The 20,723-nt window shown below is 38.0% G+C and overlaps 2 protein-coding genes across 3 annotated transcripts; both read right to left on the reverse strand.

Moving 5' to 3' along the window:
- Nucleotides 1-1,700: 1,700 nt before the first annotated feature.
- On the reverse strand, nucleotides 1,701-3,431 carry LOC103472624 (zymogen granule membrane protein 16-like). The gene is made up of 4 exons (XM_008422381.2): nucleotides 3,344-3,431; nucleotides 3,203-3,255; nucleotides 2,954-3,077; nucleotides 1,701-2,345 (listed from the first exon to the last, which is right to left on the reverse strand). The coding sequence occupies exons 2-4, from the start codon at nucleotides 3,252-3,254 to the stop codon at nucleotides 2,012-2,014; spliced, it is 510 nt and encodes a 169-aa protein (XP_008420603.1). The 5' UTR covers nucleotide 3,255; nucleotides 3,344-3,431; the 3' UTR covers nucleotides 1,701-2,011.
- Nucleotides 3,432-16,745: 13,314 nt separating this feature from the next.
- LOC145553697 (zymogen granule membrane protein 16-like) lies at nucleotides 16,746-18,788 on the reverse strand. Of its 2 annotated transcripts, XM_081612554.1 has the most exons (5): nucleotides 18,691-18,787; nucleotides 17,847-18,071; nucleotides 17,702-17,754; nucleotides 17,437-17,560; nucleotides 16,746-17,342 (listed from the first exon to the last, which is right to left on the reverse strand). In XM_081612554.1, the coding sequence occupies exons 3-5, from the start codon at nucleotides 17,751-17,753 to the stop codon at nucleotides 17,009-17,011; spliced, it is 510 nt and encodes a 169-aa protein (XP_081468680.1). In that variant the 5' UTR covers nucleotide 17,754; nucleotides 17,847-18,071; nucleotides 18,691-18,787; the 3' UTR covers nucleotides 16,746-17,008. The 2 variants fall into 2 exon arrangements, with proteins under 2 accessions (XP_081468680.1, XP_081468679.1); XM_081612553.1 differs by having other exon boundaries at nucleotides 17,847-18,788.
- Nucleotides 18,789-20,723: the final 1,935 nt, after the last annotated feature.

A 20,723-nucleotide genomic window follows, 5' to 3' on the forward strand; every position in this document is an offset into this window, starting at 1 on the left:
CTTAATCTCATGCTACATTATGCAAACTCTCTGTCTGCGCCGATGAAGATTCACTCAAATCTACAAGCAGGATCCTTTAAACCGAAAGTGGAAATAACTGGATGAACTTTCAATTTAACCTGGGTAAAACTTATCTGACCATCAGATAAGGAGAAAATATTTTAATTATTTGGTGTTAGAGCAAAATGGCATTTTTTAATGTGTAGTGTTTGAAGCAAAACAACATGGTGGTAGGTTTTTAGAAAATGTAAGATAGACTGAAGCTGTGATCAGTGGTTTTGTTTATGTGGGTAAAAGAATTTCCTCATGAAATGGTTAACATAATGGTGAGTTTTCCTTTGCAACATTCATGTTTAATAAAGTTTTCAAAAGGATAAGACAGAAAAGCAGGTGAAATTACTTTGGATGAACATATAAGTTAGCATTATTTTGTCCTTCAAATGCAAATTATTTACACAGAAAGACAAAGTCACCCCTCAATTTACAAAACAATAATCACAATCACTTGTTCCATTGGCAGATTATTTCTCTTATATCAAGACATTTTTCCTATTTTACATGTAAATTAATCTGTCAGTGGAACTAGAACTGTTTCATGAATATTAAAGAATTGTTTATTTAAAAACTTGAAGCTGAGTTCTTGTTGAAATGTTACTTGTAAAGTAGTTTTGTCTTATTTTAAGCATACTAAGATATTTATACAAGACACAAGAACAAAATTCCTTAAGTGTTTTTGAAGTTTAAAATCTAGCAGGTTTGTCTTGTTTAAATAACTATTAAAACTATATTTGAAACGTCGATATTTTTTCTTTTATCTTCGTCTGGATTTTTGTTGTTTATTCTCAATAACGGGCTATGTTGCTGCTGATTTTTCACAAAGTTTTGCTTTATTTACTGGAGTTTACTAGAAGGATGCGTCAAAGTAAAAGCCAACGAGTGTTTGTGGTTTTGTTTACTATGAAATTTAATTAAAGGAGAACGTTTAGGAGACTTTAATTTGCATCTTTTTTGAAAGTCGGTGAACATTTTACTGGACGATTTCTTTAACTCCATCAACCTTCAACATTGAGCTGGAAAAACAAGTTTCTGCCATTTTTGTATTGTGGTCGAGGGTCAGACAAAATCACTTTGAGGGCCCCAAATGGCCCCTGGGCCACATTTTGGACACCCCTGCTATAGAGAGCATAGAGTTTTATTCTTTTATTCTGACTTGGAGCTTATTGTACTTTTTTACGGCAGCTGATTTGTGCTCACAACCTCCAGTTTTCTGGTAAATTAAAGTGCAATGTTGATGTTGGTTTGTATTTGATAAATCACAGTTTTGACCATTTGTAATTTTTCTATCCAACTAGATAAGAAGTTTATTCACTTCTTATGTAGTTGTTTTTATGTGTTCACCTATTGTTCTTTATTTTGTGCTGCATTAATATCCAAATCATTTATCACAAATTCAGCAGATCTTGGTCACAGTTTGCTAATGTGCTGAACAAATTGATCTCCAATTAAAAATATATGATAAACTGCAAGAATTAAACTACAAACTCATTAACTGTTGAAAAGGTAAAATATTGCAGAACATGATATATGTTTAATTATGAATATAAGGCTGAATGCTGTAATAAACTTAACTGGGAGATATTTTTAACATGCCGTTAATGGCCGTCTTCACTGAAAAATACCACAAATAGTTTTTTTAAAAATGAAGGCAGATGCAGTTTATTCATAAATCATATTTTAAAGTCAACAGTTAACATAAACATTATTGTGTTCAGTATTTTCAGAAAAAAATAGATTTTAACACATTTACATAAGTGCAAGAACAAAAACCCAGCAGATTTGATCTTTAATTAAATTTCTGATGACGATCACTTGAAGGATGCATTGTTTTTATTATTGATTAATCAAAAGAAATCCTTCAAGTGTCTTAATCACCACATTGCAATTAAACCAGTGCAGTAAAAAAAGCTGTGAATCAGATTTCAGATCCCAACATCTGTCGTTTCCTCAGGCCTTAATGTCCGTAGGAGCTGTTGGTTGGGCTCAAGGTCGGATCAACGATCGCCCAGTGGGACCCCAAGGAGGTGAGACCTCCGTTCACATGGCCGCTGATGAAGATCAGCTCTGCCTCGGGGTGATCCGGGTACATGTTGAAGGAAGTGCCAGATGGCTGACCCACAGACAGGAAGCGGCCCCGGCTGGTTGTGAAGACGATGGACTGCAGGTAGGAGGAATACTTTCCAGAAATCTGGATGATGGCTTCTCCGTCGTACAGCTCAAGTTCCTGGGCGTCCCCGTATGTGTAGCCAACAATCGGAGACCAGAGGTATCCGTACCGGAACTGGATGCTGGAGAAAAAGAGAGAAATACTTTGAATAAATGCAGGGGAAATTGATTTTTACAGCTACACCGCCGTAAAAATGCAAGTATTTTTGGTCTAATTTGTAGCGCCAAAACCTGATCTGTGAACAGGCAACAGGCTTAATACACTGCAAATACACAAAACCTTACCAAGTATTTTTGGTCTAGTTTCTAGTGCAAATACTTGGAATAATATAAGACATGGGGCTCTGTTTTAAGTCAATAATTCCTTAATATTGATGAAAAAGTTCTAGTTCACTTAAAACATGGCGAAAATGTCTTGTTATAAGTGAAATAATCCTTCTGTTTTACCAATTTTAAGAAATAATTGATTTAAAACAAGCTCCTGTATACTGCAGAAAACTTGCTTGTAAGTAGTTTTGTGTTATTTCAAGTATAATACTAGAAACCAGACCACAAATATGTTTGTGATTTTTGCAGTGTATTAAAACGAGCCTGCTGATTCCAAAGATTAATTTTTGGACCTCACATCTTTGAGAAATCTGCTTGGAGATTTTTTGGATTTTTTTCATCATGGTTGTCTATTTAAAAAAAAATAGTAGCAGAATATGCAGAAAATGTCTTGCCAACTTACGCTCGGATGTAATTGGAATAATATTCCCAAACTCTCACAGCGGTGATCCTTCCCTCTCCGGTGATCACGTAGGAGCTCCCACCTCCCGACCCAATGGGTGAGGAGAACGAGTAGTGTGGCCTGACTGGAATGGGGAAAAACAAACATGTTACTTTTAAAAATACGAATCAGATGCTTAGAAATGAATAAACAAAATATCTGTTTTGAAAACCCTCTGATGTTTTAACTTCTGGTAACATGGAGACTTACGATCGGCCGCAGCAGAAGCAGCAAGCAGAACAAAGACGGCAACCAAAAGCATTCTGCACAAGAAAAATAAAACTATTTTATCTGAGAAAATCTGCACTGTAATTGTACAACATTAAACAATAATACAGAAAACATTTTTACCTGACTGGTTGTCTTGTTTCTAAACACTCAAAAAGCTGAGCGGCAGGGTGTACCGTGTGTTTGCATGTTGATCTCTGCTTTTATACTGCATTTTTTTGTTACGTCTGATGTTGTCATTGGTTGATCAGCCAACCTTAAAACAATGTACTGAAGCGTGAGGGAGGAACCTGCTGTCAGGAGGTGTGTTTCCTTTGTCTATCAAAGCCAGCATGCCAGTAATCTGTTAGAAATGATGAACACAATGACAGTGCCTTTATATTTGTCACTATAAAGTTGTTTAATCTGTGTGAGTACATTTACAAACTACCAGGTAAAGGCAGTTTTTTTTTTTAGCTCCCTTTACCTTTATTTTACTTTAACTCTTCTAGACCTTTAAACATGAAGTTTGCCTGTTTATTATCCTACAATAAACAGTTTGACCAGATACTTTATTCTCGTGTCTAATTCACCAGACTAATTGCAGTAAACAGGTTTAGTTTTGAACTCTCCAGGAAGCAAGCGCTTTGCGATCTGTGCTTCCTTGTAACTGTGGCATGTCCTAGAACTGGAATTACAACTTCAAAGGGTTTCTGACACACCCGCTTCGAACCCGGAAAGAACCCACCATGCACAGGGAGAACATGCAAACTCAAAGCAGAAAGACCCTGGGCTGGGAATTGAACCCAGAAGAAAACTGAACTCGCGTCTTAAGAAGTCCAGCCCTAAAATGTCAAAATTCTCACAGAAACAGAAAACCTATAGAGACCCTTTATAAGCAAAGACAACTTGTTTTGGGCTTAGTTTCCATTTCTGTGGCCATTGTAAAGTGGTTGAAATGAATGTTAAACTAATTTGAGAAAATGTGTAAAGTTTAGAAGGATTATAAAATATGACAGTCATCACACTAGTTTTCAGTTTTCAAGTATACATGCTTTGACTTTATTTCTTTTTTTTTATTATTGTTTTTTTCCTTTTCTTGTTATTTAGGTTGGTGGAAATGTAGTACACAAAATCAATCCCTGGGCGTAGAACTAATGCGGTAAGTCAAAAAATTTAACTAATCCACCCTGTAACAGTATATCTCCACCCCAGTCAAACATGTCAAGGTACACTGAGAGACATTGCCACGCGTGACGATGAGTAGGTGGGGGCGGGGGGGAGCGGTGATAAGTGGGGCGGTGGTCTGCAAAAAATAAGCACAATTAAAGCCACAAAGTTTACTCATAAACTTTGTGGCTTTAATTACTGACCTAATTAAAGCCACATTTAGAAACTTGGAGAAAATTACCAAGTTTCTCCGGTAGTATTTTTCCACCTTTTTTTTTTTTGCAAATACATTAGGACAAACAATATCCAGTTCCCTTTCCGAGGAGTACCACCAAATGCAGTTTGTTTGAACAATAAAAACCTTTTTTTTTTCTTGGGAAAAGAAAAAAAAAATATATTTGTCTTTATTTTTTTATGAGGACAAAAACGGGCATCACAACAGGAATCAGTAGTACTTATACCACATAAGTCACAACATCTTTGGGTTAAACAAATTCATACAAAAAGTAAGCATTTGCACAGAAACATAGAAATATAGAGATAGAACTACAAATATCGTAATTAGGCCATTTATCAGCAAAGGAATGCTGATTTTGATATTTGGACTTTTTAAAGGTGATTCAACACTTATTATTTAAGTATTGAATGCCTTTTATAATTCACATAAGATGGAAATTAAATCTGAAACTGTCACTTTTTTTCTGTTTTGATTTTTAGACTTTTCTAATAAACTGAAGCACTACGAGAGATTTGTATTGTTTGTGTAGTGGTAAAAATGACTACAGTCAGTTCATCATTTAACACTTAATAAGTTAAGTTAATATTGTATCTTTGGGACAAAACAAGATGTAAGTACTAGCTGACATTTGGGTGGATGTAGGCAGAGAAAATACTTTGGCTACATTTCCTCCTTTTAAAGTCAGGTACACAACTTAGAAAGAGAGATTTGTGAACTTTACAGCACAAAAAATCCACATCCTGATTTTATTGTTGTTCTTTTCTAGCGGAAAAATCTGGGATGATACCTGGGAACCTGCAAGTAAATCCTCTCATGTTGCTGTCCCCCTAGTGCCACTTCATTATGGTTGTTAATGATGTTACTGTAGGTTCCTAAATAATGAAGCCATAAGCTTGACGCTCTCCGTACTTCCCCTTCGGTCCACTTGATAACGAAAACGACAAAAAACCAGACTGGGTCCTCTTGATAAAAGTTAACGGTTTACTTCAAAAATAAAAACAGTACAAATGTTACTTTTCCACAAAAAATAATAGAGTAAACTAAAGGTCTTAAGCAAGAGTGAGAGAGAGAGAGAGGTCAAAAAACTGTGTGGCTCCACTCCAACTGCCCAACCAAGTCCCCCTAGCCACACCCTCAAATCCTTAACTTCAATTACCTATGCAAATTTACAAGAAGACCTTAGTAATCCAATATAACAGATTAGTATGAAATAGAGATACAATTTGTAATTATTTTTCTCCAAATAAACAAGTTACCATAAGAAATATAAACATAATTTATACTAAGGATCTGAATGAACTAAAATTCAATTTAGGCTTCTACATTACCGGCCCCTAATTGTTATCAATATTCTTGAAACAATTACAAACAGAAGAGTTTACATAAACAAAAATTACATTACATTTGCAGAGAAAATCAAGTCCATTGTCTTTCACCTCATGAATGAGGCCTTGACCTTAGATCCTTTATCGGTCATCTTCTGATCTCTGCAGAAGACAGAGCTTTGTTATGGGACGACAAAGCTCATTAGTCTTAGTCTTTACTTTCACCTGCCGAACAAAGCCACTTCTGTCTGGAAATGTCTCCACAATTCTTCCAAGTGGCCATGAGTTTCTGGGAGAGGTGTCGTCCACGATCAGAACCACGTCTCCCACACAGAAGTTTCTTTTAGGTGAAGACCATAGCTGACGTTCTTGGAACTGGGATAGATATTCCCTGCACCAGCGTTTCCAGAAGATATCTGCGAGGTATTGTACCTGTCTCCAACGGCGATTTGTGTACTGATCGTCCTTCTGAAAGACTCCTGGTGGTAATTCAGGTTTGACCTTTAGCAACAACAGATGATTAGGGGTTAGTGCCTCCAGGTTGTGAAGGTCTGATGAAGCCTGTGTAATGGGCCTGCTGTTTATAATTGCTTCTGCTTCACAAAGCAAGGTGTGTAGACCCTCCTCATCCAAAAGTTGCTCCTTGACTGTGATGTTCAGGATTTTCCTCACTGAACGGATTAGACGCTCCCAGCTTCCTCCATGATGTGAACCTGTTGGCGGATTGAAATGCCACTGAACACCATCCTGTTGCAAATGATTTTCAATCTTGCTGGTGTTCCATGCTTTAATTGCTCTTCTTATCTCAGCGTCTGCTGACTTGAAGTTGGTCCCATTATCTGAATACATCTCTCTCACCTGTCCTCTTCTGGCAACAAATCTTCTGATTGCGTTCAGACATGCATCATGCATCAGTGTCAAGTGAAGAGGCAATCTCGAGATGCACAGCTCTTATAGCAAGACAGGTGAAGATAACGCCGTATCTCTTTACTTGACGTCTACCTCTTTTTACTAGGTGCGGGCCGAAATAATCAACGCCAACTCTGGTAAATGGAGGATCATCCGGAAGGATCCTGCAGGTTGGTAGATCTGCCATGAGTTGCTTGCCAGTGGTTCCATGTAGCCTTTTGCAGATTACGCATTTGGACAGAAATCTTCTGATGGCTCCGCTGGCTCCTGGGATCCAGAATCTTTGCCGCAGCTGAGCCAACATGTGATTCCTTCCTGCATGAGCTGTAGTGTTGTGAATGTGTCTCAGCACAAGCTCTGTAACATGTGAGTCCTTTGGCAGGATGACTTGCTGTCTGGAGTCAAAAGGCATTGCTGTACGGTGCAACCTTCCACCAACTCTCATAACTCCATCTTCTAGCACTGGATTTAGCTTAAAGAGTGAGCTACTTTTCTTTACCCTCCGATGTTTTTGCAGCATAGCCAAATCTTCTTTGAAACTTTGCCTTTGACAGTATTTATCAATTTCTGCTTCAACCAAGTTGTCACATGTCAGATTATTTGCTTTGAAACTCTTCTTGAACCTGTCCATCTTGTTTTCATCTTTTAGTTCCTTCCTCTTTTCTTTAAGTTCCTTCAGCAACTCCTTCAGTTTTAAGAACCAAGCTACAGCACGTTTCAGCTTTGTCCAATAAGAATAATGGCTCATCAGTGGATCCAGGACGTCCTTTGATTCTTGTACATGAATGATGTGCATTTGAGTCGTTCTTTTGATCTCCGGGTCATCAATATCTGGCATTCCAGGATCTGGATTTTTGGGCCATTGGTCATGTGAAGCGAGCAAGAAACTGGGTCCAGATAGCCAAACCTCATTTTTCAAAAATTCTTCCACAGTTTGTCCTCTTGAAACATGATCAGCTGGATTCAGACTAGTGTTGATGTATCTCCACTGTGATGTCTCAGAGTGTTCCAGTATGGCTGAGATCCTATTGGAGACAAAAGTCTTGAATCTGGTGCTTTCACTCCTGAGGTACTTTAGCACAGCTGTGCTGTCAGTCCAAAAGACCGATTTAGCGAGCTTCAGCTCCAGCTCCTTTCTTAGCAGTGTGTCCGTCTTTGTTGCAACTGTGGCAGCCATCAATTCCATTCTTGGGATGGTTGGTGACTTTAAAGGTGCAACCCTTGTCTTGGCCATGATCAATGTGCATTGAGTTTCCCCAGTTTCAGAGCGCAGCAGCAGGTAACTTGCGGTTCCATAGGCATCTTCACTCGAGTCAGCAAAGTGATGAAGTTGTGCGTACAATGGCACACCAAACTGCTTTGACTTGACACATCGGTTGATTCCAAATTTCTCGAGCAGAGACAGACTTGAAATCCAACTTTTCCAGATTTTTACAACATCGTCTGGTAGATCTTCATCCCAGCTATACTTCTGCCAACATAAATCCTGTAGAATTCTTTTTGCTGGAAGTATTACTGGAGCAAGAAATCCCAAAGGGTCAAAGATGGAGCTGACCAAGGAAAGCAGACCTCTCCTAGTGTGGGGTGGATCTTTGGGGTTGATCTTGAACCTGAACTGATCTGATTCAGTACACCACTGGATGCCCAATGTTCTTTCCATCGGCAGATTGTCTTCATCTAAGTCCAGACTTTTAAATCCTTGTGCCTTTTCCTCTTCTGGAATTGAACTGAGCACCTTCCTGCTGTTACTTGACCATTTGGTTAGTCGAAAACCTCCTTTTTTCAACATGCTTCTTAACTCAGCACATAGTGCGATGGCTTTGTCTTCATCAGAAACTGACTTAAGACAATCATCTACGTAAAAATTTTTCTGCACTGTTTTGACCGTCTCCTCAGTAAATTCATCTGCAAAATCTGTAGCACACCTTTGAAGTGCATAGGTAGCAACGCTTGGTGATGATGTTGCACCAAAAATGTGCACTAACATCTTGTGTTCGACCAGATCCATGTCATAGTTCCCCTCAGGCCACCAGAGAAACCTAAGGAGATCTGTGTCCTCACTGCAGACTCTAACTTGGTGGAACATGGCCTCAACATCCGCCATAACCGCCACGGGCTCTTGACGGAACTTCACAAGAACACCTACCAGAGAGCTTGTAAGGTCCGGCCCCTGCAATAGTTGTTGGTTCAATGCTGTTCCTTGAAAGCTTGCTCGACAGTCAAAGACGACTCGCAGTTTCTGCTTGGTTGGATGTCTAACCCCATGATGAGGAAGATGCCATGTTCTTCCCTCTGGGCCACAGGTATTACTGTCAAGTTTAACTGCAAAGCCTCTCTTGAGCAGATCATTGATAAATCCAACATACTCTCCATGAAACTTAATGTCCTTTGAAAACCTCTTACGTAAATTCAGTGCACGTTGCACTGCAACTACTCTGTTGTTTGGCATCTTTATAGACGTCTCCTTCACTGGGAGGCAAATGCTATAATGACCATCTTCCAATTTCACAGATTGAGACACCATTCTCATAAACTGATGATCGTCCTTGGACATCTCCATGGCTTCACTTTGTCCAGCATCAGGAAAGTCCTGTTTGAACTGCAGTTGCCAGAGTTCCTCTAGTTTAGCCACTGAGATCCGGTTTGCAGTAATTCCTGTCAATGTGTCGCTCATCATGTCCATTTTGCCTCTAAGCGGTCCATTCACCGTCCAGCCCAAGATTGTCTTTACTGCATACGGTCCTTTGTCCACACTGTTAATTACTTGCAATGGTTCCATAGCTTTGGGAACATTTGCTCCAATAAGCAATCCGACCTCTGCTTGGATAGTGGGAATTTTCACCTCCTTTAGGTGGGGCCAACCATCAATATCCTCTTGACGGGGAATGTTGTCCTTAGTTACAGGAATTTCTTTCTGTGAATAATATATATATATATATATATATATATATATATATATATATATATATATATATATATATATATATATATAGCCGTTGTGGTGGATGTAGCAATACCAAGTGACTACAACATCAGGAAAAAGGAGCACGAGAAATTGGAGAAATACCAGGGAGGAACTGGAAAAGACCTGGAAGGTGAAGACCACAGTGGTGCCTGTGGTCATCGGGGCCCTCGGGGCAGTCACCCCCAAACTGGAGCAGTGGCTCAAACAGATCCCAGGAACAACATCAGACATCTCAGTCCAGAAATGTGCAGTTCTAGGCACAGCCAAGATACTGAGCAGAACCCTCAAGCTCCCAGGCTTCTGGTAGAGGACCCGAGCTCAGAGGATGAAACAGACCACCAGCGGAGGGTGAGAAGGGAATTTTTTTATTTTTTATTTTTTTATAAAAGGTCATGTTTCAGACTTGATCTTCCATAATGTATTATCATAAACCACATAAAATATTTTTATAAGCATTCCAGCTCCGCATAGTTCTAGAAATTATTGTACGGCTGATCGGCGGGAATCTGAAATGGAACGCAGCCATCCTACGGCAGACTGATTAAGAGAAGAAAGGAACACTGTCAGCACGTTGTGGGAGGTGGAGGGTAATAAGGTTTTCAATAAGATGACAACCTTTTTGTCTGTTGCCAAATAAGATCAAGGTCAACGATACACTCAGAAATGTTACTTCAAATGTAGTGAAAATGTTCGTTTGATACAGAAAGAGTCATAATGGGATTCATAAAGACTTTTTGCCTGACAAGCTGGTCGTCATTGTAGGCTGGTCAAGTTTGCCCTGTGTGTTGTCTTTAAGGCATGACGCAAGGGTAAACTGTGTAACAGATTCGTTTCCTACACACTTGTAGAAGTGTGTGAAGCTATTTCCTATGTGTTGTATTCAATGTAATCAGGATTTACACATAAAAAAATCACTAATCTCAAATTGAGTGGTAGAGATGGCTTCATCTTCAAATGCTTTATGAAAGTACTGGTTTGAAGATGCATTTTCTCTAGAATTGAGCTCTGTAGCCCGACTCTAAATCTGCTCTGGTGGGAAAAGATTGATTTGCCTGATGGTGTCTCAGGCCTCTGTGGCAGTGGCGCAACTACACATTATTCAGGTGGATGCAAAAACGGAACGTCAGGGTGAAGGAGCGACGCTCCTTCACCCTGACGTTCCGACGTTCCGTCAGGGAACGTCACCCTGACGTTCCCTGACGCTCACTCAGCACCCCCCCCCCCCCCCCCCCCGAGGCGACGCGATACGTGAAGGGTAAAACTCGCTACATTTACCTCGTTATGGCGCGCAGAAGTGTACGGGAAAACATCATCGGCGCGCCGCCCCCTCCAGACGGGGTTTTGGCGCCCCCTCTGGTGCTGCGCCCCTATGCGTTGCATACCCTGCATACCCACTTTTTGCGCCACTGCTCTGTGGTTTATTTCATAATTTCATAAGCTTGCAGAGAAAAGGCATAAAGAATTCTTTATGTTAAGTTGTGTCCATCTAATTGTAGGTGAAATAGAGGTCTACACCTTTTGGTTTGTAAATGCATCCAAATACCAAGTTAATGTTGCACATTTCATTAAGATTATTTCACTAAGTTGGGACCTTCTGTTTTAAAAAAGAAATCATGTCCAAATCTGAAGCATTTCAACTAAATGACACCGACAGTAAGTTTTTCTACCAAACCTCAGTCGGCTGGAAATCCATATTGCCCAAAAATGCATCCCTGTGCTAATTTGAAGAATTAGAGAGTTAAGAGTGAAATAACTTTTTCTACATAATGAGAGTAGCTCCAAGAACTGCTGTTATAAGTTTTAAATCAATTGGATAATATTTGAGGGGAATAGAGAGGGGTGGATATTTTGGCAGGCTGGAAATCCATATTGCCCAAAAATGCATCCCTGTGCTAACTTTGAGAAATAAAGAGTTAAAAGTAAAATAACTATTTCTACATAATGAGAGTAGCTCCAAGAAATGCTGTTATAAGTTTTAAATCAATTGGATAATATTTGAAGGGAATAGAGAGGGGTGCATATTTTGGCAGGCTGGAAATCCATATTGCCCAAAAATGCATCCCTGTGCTAATTTTAATAATTAGAGAGTTAAGAGTGAAATACCTTTTTCTACATAATGAGAGTAGCTCCAAGAACTGATGGTATAAGTTTTAAATCACTATAATAATATTTAAGGAGAATAGACAGGGGATGTGTATTTTGGCAGGCTGGAAATCCATATTGCCCAAAAATGCATCCCTGTGCTAATTTGAAGAACTAAAGAGTTAAGAATGAAATAACTTTTTCTACATAATGAGAGTAGCTCCAAGAACTGCTGTTATAAGTTTTAAATCAATAGGATAATATTTGAGGGGAATAGATAAGGGATGCATGTTTTGGCAGGCTGGAAATCCATATTGCCCAAAAATGCATCCCTGTGCTAACTTTGAGAAATAAAGAGTTAAAAGTAAAATAACTATTTCTACATAATGAGAGTAGCTCCAAGAACTGCTGGTATAAGTTTTAAATCAATAGGATAATATTTGAGGGGAATAGATAAGGGATGCATATTTTGGCAGGCTGAAAATTTGCCCAAAAACGCATCCCTGTGCTAATTTAAAGAATTCAAGAGTTAATAGTGAAAGAATTTTTTCTACATAATCTGAGTAGTTCCAATAACTGCTGGTATATGTTTTATATCGATAGGATAATATTTGAGGGGAATAGAGAAGGGATGCATATTGTGGCAGGCTCAAAATCTATATTGCCAAAACATGCATCCCTGTGCTAATTGGGGGAAATAAAGAGCTGAAATGATTTAATCTCTTCTACGTAATGACACTTGTTCTCTGAGCTAATGCTATAAGTTTCATATCAACAAGACGGATGCAAATATTTTCAGGCTCATAAATTAAGTTGCATTTCCTCCTACGTTAACAGACTAGAAGTGAAGCATGATATAAAATGCTCTACATAATGGGTCTCTGTTGCAATGCTTTTGAGCTATTATGATATGAAAAGACAAAGCAGAGAATTTCAAACCATTTGCGGAGAACGTTTACAACAGACACGGACTGAAAAAAAGTTCGACTCATTGTGTCAATAAAAGTGTAAAAACCGTATTTATTTCAAATAATTTGCGAAATAAAACCCACCGTATTAGGGATTACATGGTTAGGAAACGTGATAATGTTACAAATATCTTTAAAATTTCCTCTTCGGTCATATTTTTATCCGTTTCCTCGTCAATATGCGAGAGTTTAGAGCGATGCGCGCTCCCGCGACAGGGGATGCAAATTTGGGCAGGCGGGCTTTTCTGGGCATAACACCGGCCCCCTGAACAATACCAGAAAGCATTCAGATTTTTTTTCATATACTGTATTTTCCGGACTATAACCCGCTTATATGTGGATTTTTCTTCAACCACCAGGCTCTTTACCAGGAAGTGAATCATTGGAAGTCAAAATTGGAAATAAAAAGAATGCGCCCATTAAAACAGAATTAGGTTTTCATAGGGAATTGAAATTTGAGAATGTTGTTGATCAGTTAAATAGCATTGAGGGGAAAAGAAGATTTTTCAGTTTTTTTTAATATATATATATATATATATATATATATATATATATATATATATATATATATATATATAATACTGGGATCATTATGAGAATTTGAGGCATAGATAGACATTAGGATCCAGTAGATAGCAGTACTGCAACAATAATAGATGCAAGCTGCTGTTGAAATCTGAAGAAGGCTCCTATTTTCATTTAGCACATGCTAGTAGCAGACACGAAGGATCAGCACTTTTACTGTTACAGTTACCGTTCAGAAACTGCCGTAATCAGTTCAGTTAAATCTAATCTTGGCAATTTTTTTCTTTTTCATCCGTAATAAATGTGATATTCAATTGACCTGTTATGACTAAAATGTTGGGTGTCCGCCCCCCTCTTCTGCTGCATCGTTGTGGAAAACCTGGAGCGGCAGAGATATCTGCGGCTTATATGTGCATGTTTACTGTTTTTTTTAAAAAAAACTTTGGGGTTGTGGTTTATAGTCCGGTGCGGCTCATGCTTCGGAAAATACGGACTTTCTGGAAAACAATTTTTAGATTTAGGCACTCCTGCAATCGTCACACTTTCTGTTACAAACTGACTCCGGCCCCCCACCAGAGGACGGAAAAGTTATGTGGCCCTCACAGGGAAAAGTTTGGGGACCCCTGATTTAAATTATCTGTTTACTATGCTGTCAATAGGTCTGTCTTCTGACTCACCTGTGAACGTTCAATCTTAAACATGTAGCCAATGTAATGCTCAGAATTGGCCTCCTGGTTTTATTCTATGTTTTTAGATCACAGTCCAGTCGGATCAGCATACGCTGTCAGAATAGCATGCATGCAGTGAGTACGCATGCGTGCGCCTGCGCATTAAGATGTCCGCGACATTTAGAGGAGCTATCAGTTCAGCATATGCGACAAGATACAACAAAAATAAGTCAATAAATTGCTTTAAATTATAATTAGATGGATATACATGGACTGTCGTGGTTGTAGTGTATTTAAAGCAGGGTCTAACTGCAGTTGCAGTCAACAAAAGATTTGTGCTAAGCATATGACGATCTGAAAGCGTATGTCAAATCGTCGTTAGTTCTCCTTCGCCTACGTCAGTGTTTTTCAACCATTTTTGAGTCAAGGTACACTGTTTTAATTGAAAAAATCCCGAGGCACACCACCAACTAAAAATGGAAATAAAGATATTCTGTAGCCACCTATATATAGTCAATTTTATCAAAGTCTCTTAAATAGGAATCAAATAAACACAAAAATGTATTATCACATTTTACATTTCTTATTTCAAATTGCACTTAACATGTCCACTTCAGAAATACACCTGAACAGTGCCACAACACTGTGGTGTTAAATTTAAAGAAGTTGTAGAAAACGTCAAAGTGTTTTACAAACTAATCCACAAGCATCTTATAGCCAGAATACAGAAAATAATTCTTATTCTGAAAGAAGCAATAATATTTGGGAAACATTTCACTTCATTTTCACTGTTAGAATCTGAAGAGTTGCATGTACAAAATGTCAATATCTGTATATTTTACCCACCTGGTGTGAAACCTGTGCATGTTTGGATGAAAACAGATCTGATTTTCTGGCAGAAATTGAAGAAAGACAAAGCTCTTCCTCAACATCTCTGTCTCTCTCTGTTTTTAGTTTTTATAGTAACCAGGCTCTGTTACACATATCTGTGTGAAGCTCACTTCACACAGATATGTTGTGGGAAATGGACTCATTCTCTGTCCAACTACTGCTGAGCTTCACTGTCTTTTCCATCACTGTCGTCAGTCTTGCTAGATTCAATGCTCTCACCGCTACCTGTAACACTCATGCATCACTAATTCTCGTTTTAATGTAAAATGCTGTGTACCTACTGCCATCTAGTGGTAAGAACATTACATGAATACGCCGCTTCTACTACTACAGCAGATACTCGAAGATGGCATTATTTGCAAATAATTCATTTTCAAAAAATCTTTTAAAACCAATTACCGCATTTTTCGGACTATAGAGCGCACCATACTAGCACCCTCAATTAAAAAAAATAAAAAATAAAATAAAAATAAAAACTGGAAGCTGCTCTCGGTTTTCCATTAGGACCCAGCAGAATGCCTCGTCCTAATAAATCTGCTGGACGCAGCACTCCGTCTCCAAAGCCGAACCATAGTTTCGTTCACACCGAGCTTAAGTGCAGCGGCTCTATTTCCCTCCTGTAGTGCCAGATCGACAGCCCTCAACTTAAAAGCTGCATGATATGAGTTTGCAAACATTTCTCCGTCGTGCCTGCTGCTAGCATGTGCTTGTTCTAAATGAAAATTAGCGCGTTCTTCTTTGATTTACAATTTTGACTTCTAATGATTCACTTCCTGCTAGAGAGCCCCCTGGTGGTTGAAGAAAAATTCGCAGAAAAGCCACAACGGGCTACAATCCGCATGGTTCAAAGTTAAGGAAAAAAGTAGCAGCTTATAGTCCGGAAAATACGGTACCATAGTGAAATTGAATAATTTCCACGGCGGTGAATGAGCATATGAAACTGGGGGGTTCGGTACCTCAAAAAAGGTTAAGAACCATTGGTCTAGTACCTTTTATTTTGAAATATGGAACATGTCTATGAATTTCAGACCTGCTAAGATACAAAGGCTTCAACATATGTTAACGTTAAGAAATATTCTTTTAAGAGATGTTGTCTTTTCACCAACTTGTATATTTTATTGGTCCAACATTTTTGAAAAATATGAAGTGGACTTGGTTGCTCCTAAAAAAAACACGTAATAAATAATAAAGTCAGAGAAATTTCCTACAAAATTATAAATGGAAGATATAAAGATATAAGTGGAACTACAACCCTATATGTACTTTCTGCAAAAATCACAAAGAAAACCTTGTTAATCTGTTTAGGGATTGTTGTTATACTAAAATATTCTGGAGGGAAAAGTCCATTTTTCTTTATTGAAATAATTTGAGTATTACTTTTATATTACATTTCTCCATCTCAAATAAAAGTTTCATTTGAGATGGAGAAATGTGAACTTCATAAAAAAATAATTTTTATACGTTCACTTTATTATTTATAGTAAATATATTCACACCTCAAAATATTTACGACAAAAAACAAATTTCCAGAATTCATCTTCTATTAATATTTATGTAGAATCTGTAAAACTAAGCTCAACCACTAATGTCGTGCAATTATAACTGCAACCTTCGCACCGATTTGATTTTAATATTGTAAACTACTTGTTCTTTGTTCTCTAAAGCCTTTGGAAATCGCATCTGGTGTTGTGCATTCTTTGTTTTCAGTTTAAAAAAAGTTTAAACATATAAATTCTTTCTTTCATTTTGAAGAAAACAACTATACCTTTTTAAAAATGAAATAAATGAACAAATGAAAGCAAAAACCAATGAGAAAAAATATTTATTTCTGAATATTATAACCCATTTTCTTGGTAAATAATTATGTTGAGTTCACAACAAAACAGCATTGTAATGGCTGTGACTTCAGAGAAACGAAAGCAAAAGTTGTAGATTGATCTTTTCTTTATTACTGATTCGTAAATTGATAAAAAAAAAAAAAAACTTACTAGATTTACAATTTAATCAGTGTAGTAAAAGAGCTGGAAATTAGACTGCAGGTTACAACATCTGTCCTCTGCTCTCCATCTTAATGTCCGTAGGAGCTGTTGGTTGGGCTCAAGGTCGGATCAACGATCGCCCAGTGGGACCCCAAGGAGGTGAGGCCTCCATTCACATGGCCGCTGATGAAGATCAGCTCGGCCTCGGGGTGATCCGGGTACATGTTGAAGGAAGTGCCAGCCGGCTGACCCACATACAGGGAGCGGCCCTGGTTGGTTGTGAAGACGATGGACTGCAGGTAGGAGGAATACTTCCCAGAAATCTGGATGATGGCTTCTCCGTCATACAGCTCGATTTCCTGGACGTCCCCAGATGTGTAGCCAGCACCGGAGGACCAGAGGTATCCGTACCGGAACTGGATGCTGGAAAATAAGAGAAATAATGTGAATAAAAGGTGGCAAAACTTTTTTGTTGTAGCAAGAAATAGTATATCCAAAACACATCTTGCTAACTTACCCTCGGATGTAGCTATTATAGTTTTCCCAAACCCTCACAGCGGTGATCCTTCCCTGACCGGTGATCGCGTAGGAGGTCCCACCTCCTGACCCAACGGGTTTAGAGAAGGAGTAATGTGGCCTGACTGGAATGGGGAAGAAACAAACATGTTACCAGTCAGGTGCAAAATGTCTTTTAAAAATATAAAACACGCACTCCAAAGTCGAAAATGTTTTCTAATCATCTCTGCGATTGATGTTTTCTCATGAGCAACATGGAGACTTACGGTCAGCCGCAGCAGAGGCAACAAGCAGAGCAAAGACGGCAACAAGAAACATTCTGTGTAAGACAAATAAAATATTTACCATTTTACCCTTGGACTTTTCACATTGTAAATATAAGCTAACAAAGAATAATAAAAAACATTTTACCTGACTGGTTGTCTTGCTCCTAAAATCTGAAGTGTGCTTTACGTTGTCAAAAAGCAGAGTAATGTGTGCGTCGTTTTCATGCTGCTTCCTTTTGTATCACAGTTTGATTACGCCTGATGTTTTCATTGGCTGCTCTGCAAACCTTAAAAAAATGCATAAGCCTCAGGGAGGAACCTGCTGTCAGGTGGTGGAGTGTTTATTTGTCAAAGCCGCCATGCCAGTAACCTGGAAGACATGAAGCACAGAAATGACATCATCATCATGCAATTACGTTTGCTATTATTATAAACTCTGCAAGTATAAAGAGAGTAGAGTTATGAATAAAAACAAACAGGTTTGATTGGCTTTTGGTTTGCGTATATTCTGTTTTTCTGGACAAAGTGTCTTTAAGCATGCAGTTTGTCTGTTGATTATCCTTCAACAGTTTGAGCAGATATTTTATTCTCGTGTTTCTAATTCTGCAGGTTAAATCACAGTAAACAGTAAACATATTGGGACTTCTGGAGAGACACAATAGTATTTTTATGAGCATCAAGGCCCTGCCCTGTAAGTGTGTTGCTCCATTGCAGCTGTGGCATGTTCCAGAACAGGAACGACGACCTACGTGGGTTTATAACATATGAACTCGCTCCTTTAATACTCTCAGTGTTTTTCCTAAGAAACTTTACAGAAATCAGATCCTCAAAAAGGGGATTCATTAATGTTGATAATTTTAAAAAAATCATGGATGACTGGTAATAAAAAAATAAAAATACAGTAGCGAGACAAAATGGACAGTCTTTTTTAATTTATTTTAGCAAAGCACATTTTTATTTGAACTTTTTAGCTTCCACAGTTCAGTTACCTGTACATTCAACACATTCTCACTCCCAACTCGTCACATATTGACGTTTTTTCAGGTACCCTCCGCGTCACATATTGACGCGGAGGGTCAATATGTGACGCGTCAATATGTGACTTGAAGGGTTCTCTCATTGAATGTTGTACGGTTCCCTAAGCGTCCGATATTTACGACTTAGGAACGAATAAGATGACGTATCTATTTAAAAAAAAAAACTTTATTTACAATGTATGTGCTAGTTTGAACAGGATATTAATAATATTTACTACATAAACGTTCATAAAACTTTAATTTGGTATTTAAAAATAACTCAGTAAAATATAAAACCGCAGGGTTTTTGTTGTGGTTGCTAAGTTGATTTAAAAGCCTTTTTTTTTTTTTTTTTTTTTTTTTTTTTTTTAGCTTGATTTAAAATCCTTTATTTTAAATTTACCAACTTAATTTAAGAAAAAATAAAAATTATTTTCTTTTGTGATTGCATGCAAACAGTTCTGTGAACGTTTTAATATTTTTGATTGAAATAATAAAAATAAGTACGTATCCCGCAAAAACCCATGAAGAAGAAGACGCTGACGTCATCGCATGCGACGCTTGCATCCCTGTGAGTACAAACCTGAATCTGTCCAAAATGTTTCTGTACTATAAAACAAAAAAATAACTAGAGTGTTGCGTTATAAAGTTGATGATTGCAGTTTTAGGACTTAATGGCAGTCGGACTGTGCCGCGAATGGTTGAAGACATTTAGACACGTTTGTAACATTTATAAAAGAAATTTACCGGAAGAACTGGGCGGGAAGCTAGCTACATTAGCCTCTTGGAGTCCATAAGCTTCAACTGAACCTGCACTTAATACATTTAATTAGCCATGCTAGAGTCACAGAATTCTTTATAGTCATGCTTGTTGTAAAATTTGAGGATCGATATAAACGCCAGTGACCCTAGGCTGTAATGATCCTTAAAAGTTTGTCTATGAGCCCCTGTCTGTTTGCAGCTAGGCCGTTTACTTCCAATTAAAACGAACTTGGATCATTACAGGGAAAGATCTCTCCACCTGTCTATTTTGTTTATTGCTGTTGCAACTTATAAAGAGAAATCAAGAACTTCCGAAATCTGAACATTTCTTTTTTTATGTCAACAGGTTCTTCTTTGATCTCATCACCTCACGTATATTTCTGCTCTTTTATATAGCACCCACAAAAGGCACTTTTAAGAGCCACGTCTGTTTTATCTGTTCATCATCTTTGTGTCCTTAATTTGTCTATTCTTAACTTGTCAACAGTACTGTCTGTCCATCTGTCCTTCACCATGAGTGTCTCAAACATCTCTGATCCATTAATGGTCCTAGATGCTGAGATACAACAGCAAAATATAAATCTCGAGCTTCAACAACTTGATGACTTGCTTGTTGAGCTTAAGAAAGATGAAGATCAAGTACCTATGCAGATAGCTGAACCAACAGTAAGGTGGAGAAAAAGGAATAAAGATGGTAAACTTTATAAAAGGGCAAGATCAACAAGAAATCAATTACCTAAGAGTAAGTACTTCTTTCAAAACATGATCACTGACAGATGTAGACTATTTTTTTACACATATTAGTAAATTAATGCATATATTAATTGATATTTTGGCAAAATATATTTCTTCTAACAAGTAATTAATTCTGTTTGCTTTTACATCCAGAGAAGTGGATGTAAAAACATTTATCTGTTAAAGGCTTGATATCTTTCCCCAACACAAAATTGTTTTTAATTATACGGTAAGAGTATGTTGACTAGAAATTACTCAATAACAAAGAACAGGTTAGTTATATAACAAAAATGAGGAGTTTTACTGTTTTGACACACAGTACAATGTGGTTGCAACAGAGTGAGTGCTTTTCCAGCAGTTGATGTACATGTATTTAGTCACAGCAGCCCCCCAGCACTTGTATTAATTTTCAAGGTTTTTTTTATTTTCTTTGATGTGGATCATCGGTCAACTCAATCATTTTGATCACCATAGTCACCTTGATTACTTTAGTCACCGTGAAAACTTTC

The sequence above is a fragment of the Poecilia reticulata genome, chromosome 11, assembly GCF_904066995.2.
Source record: "Poecilia reticulata chromosome 11, P_reticulata-male-v2, whole genome shotgun sequence".
In the NCBI taxonomy this organism is placed as follows: domain Eukaryota; kingdom Metazoa; phylum Chordata; class Actinopteri; order Cyprinodontiformes; family Poeciliidae; genus Poecilia; species Poecilia reticulata.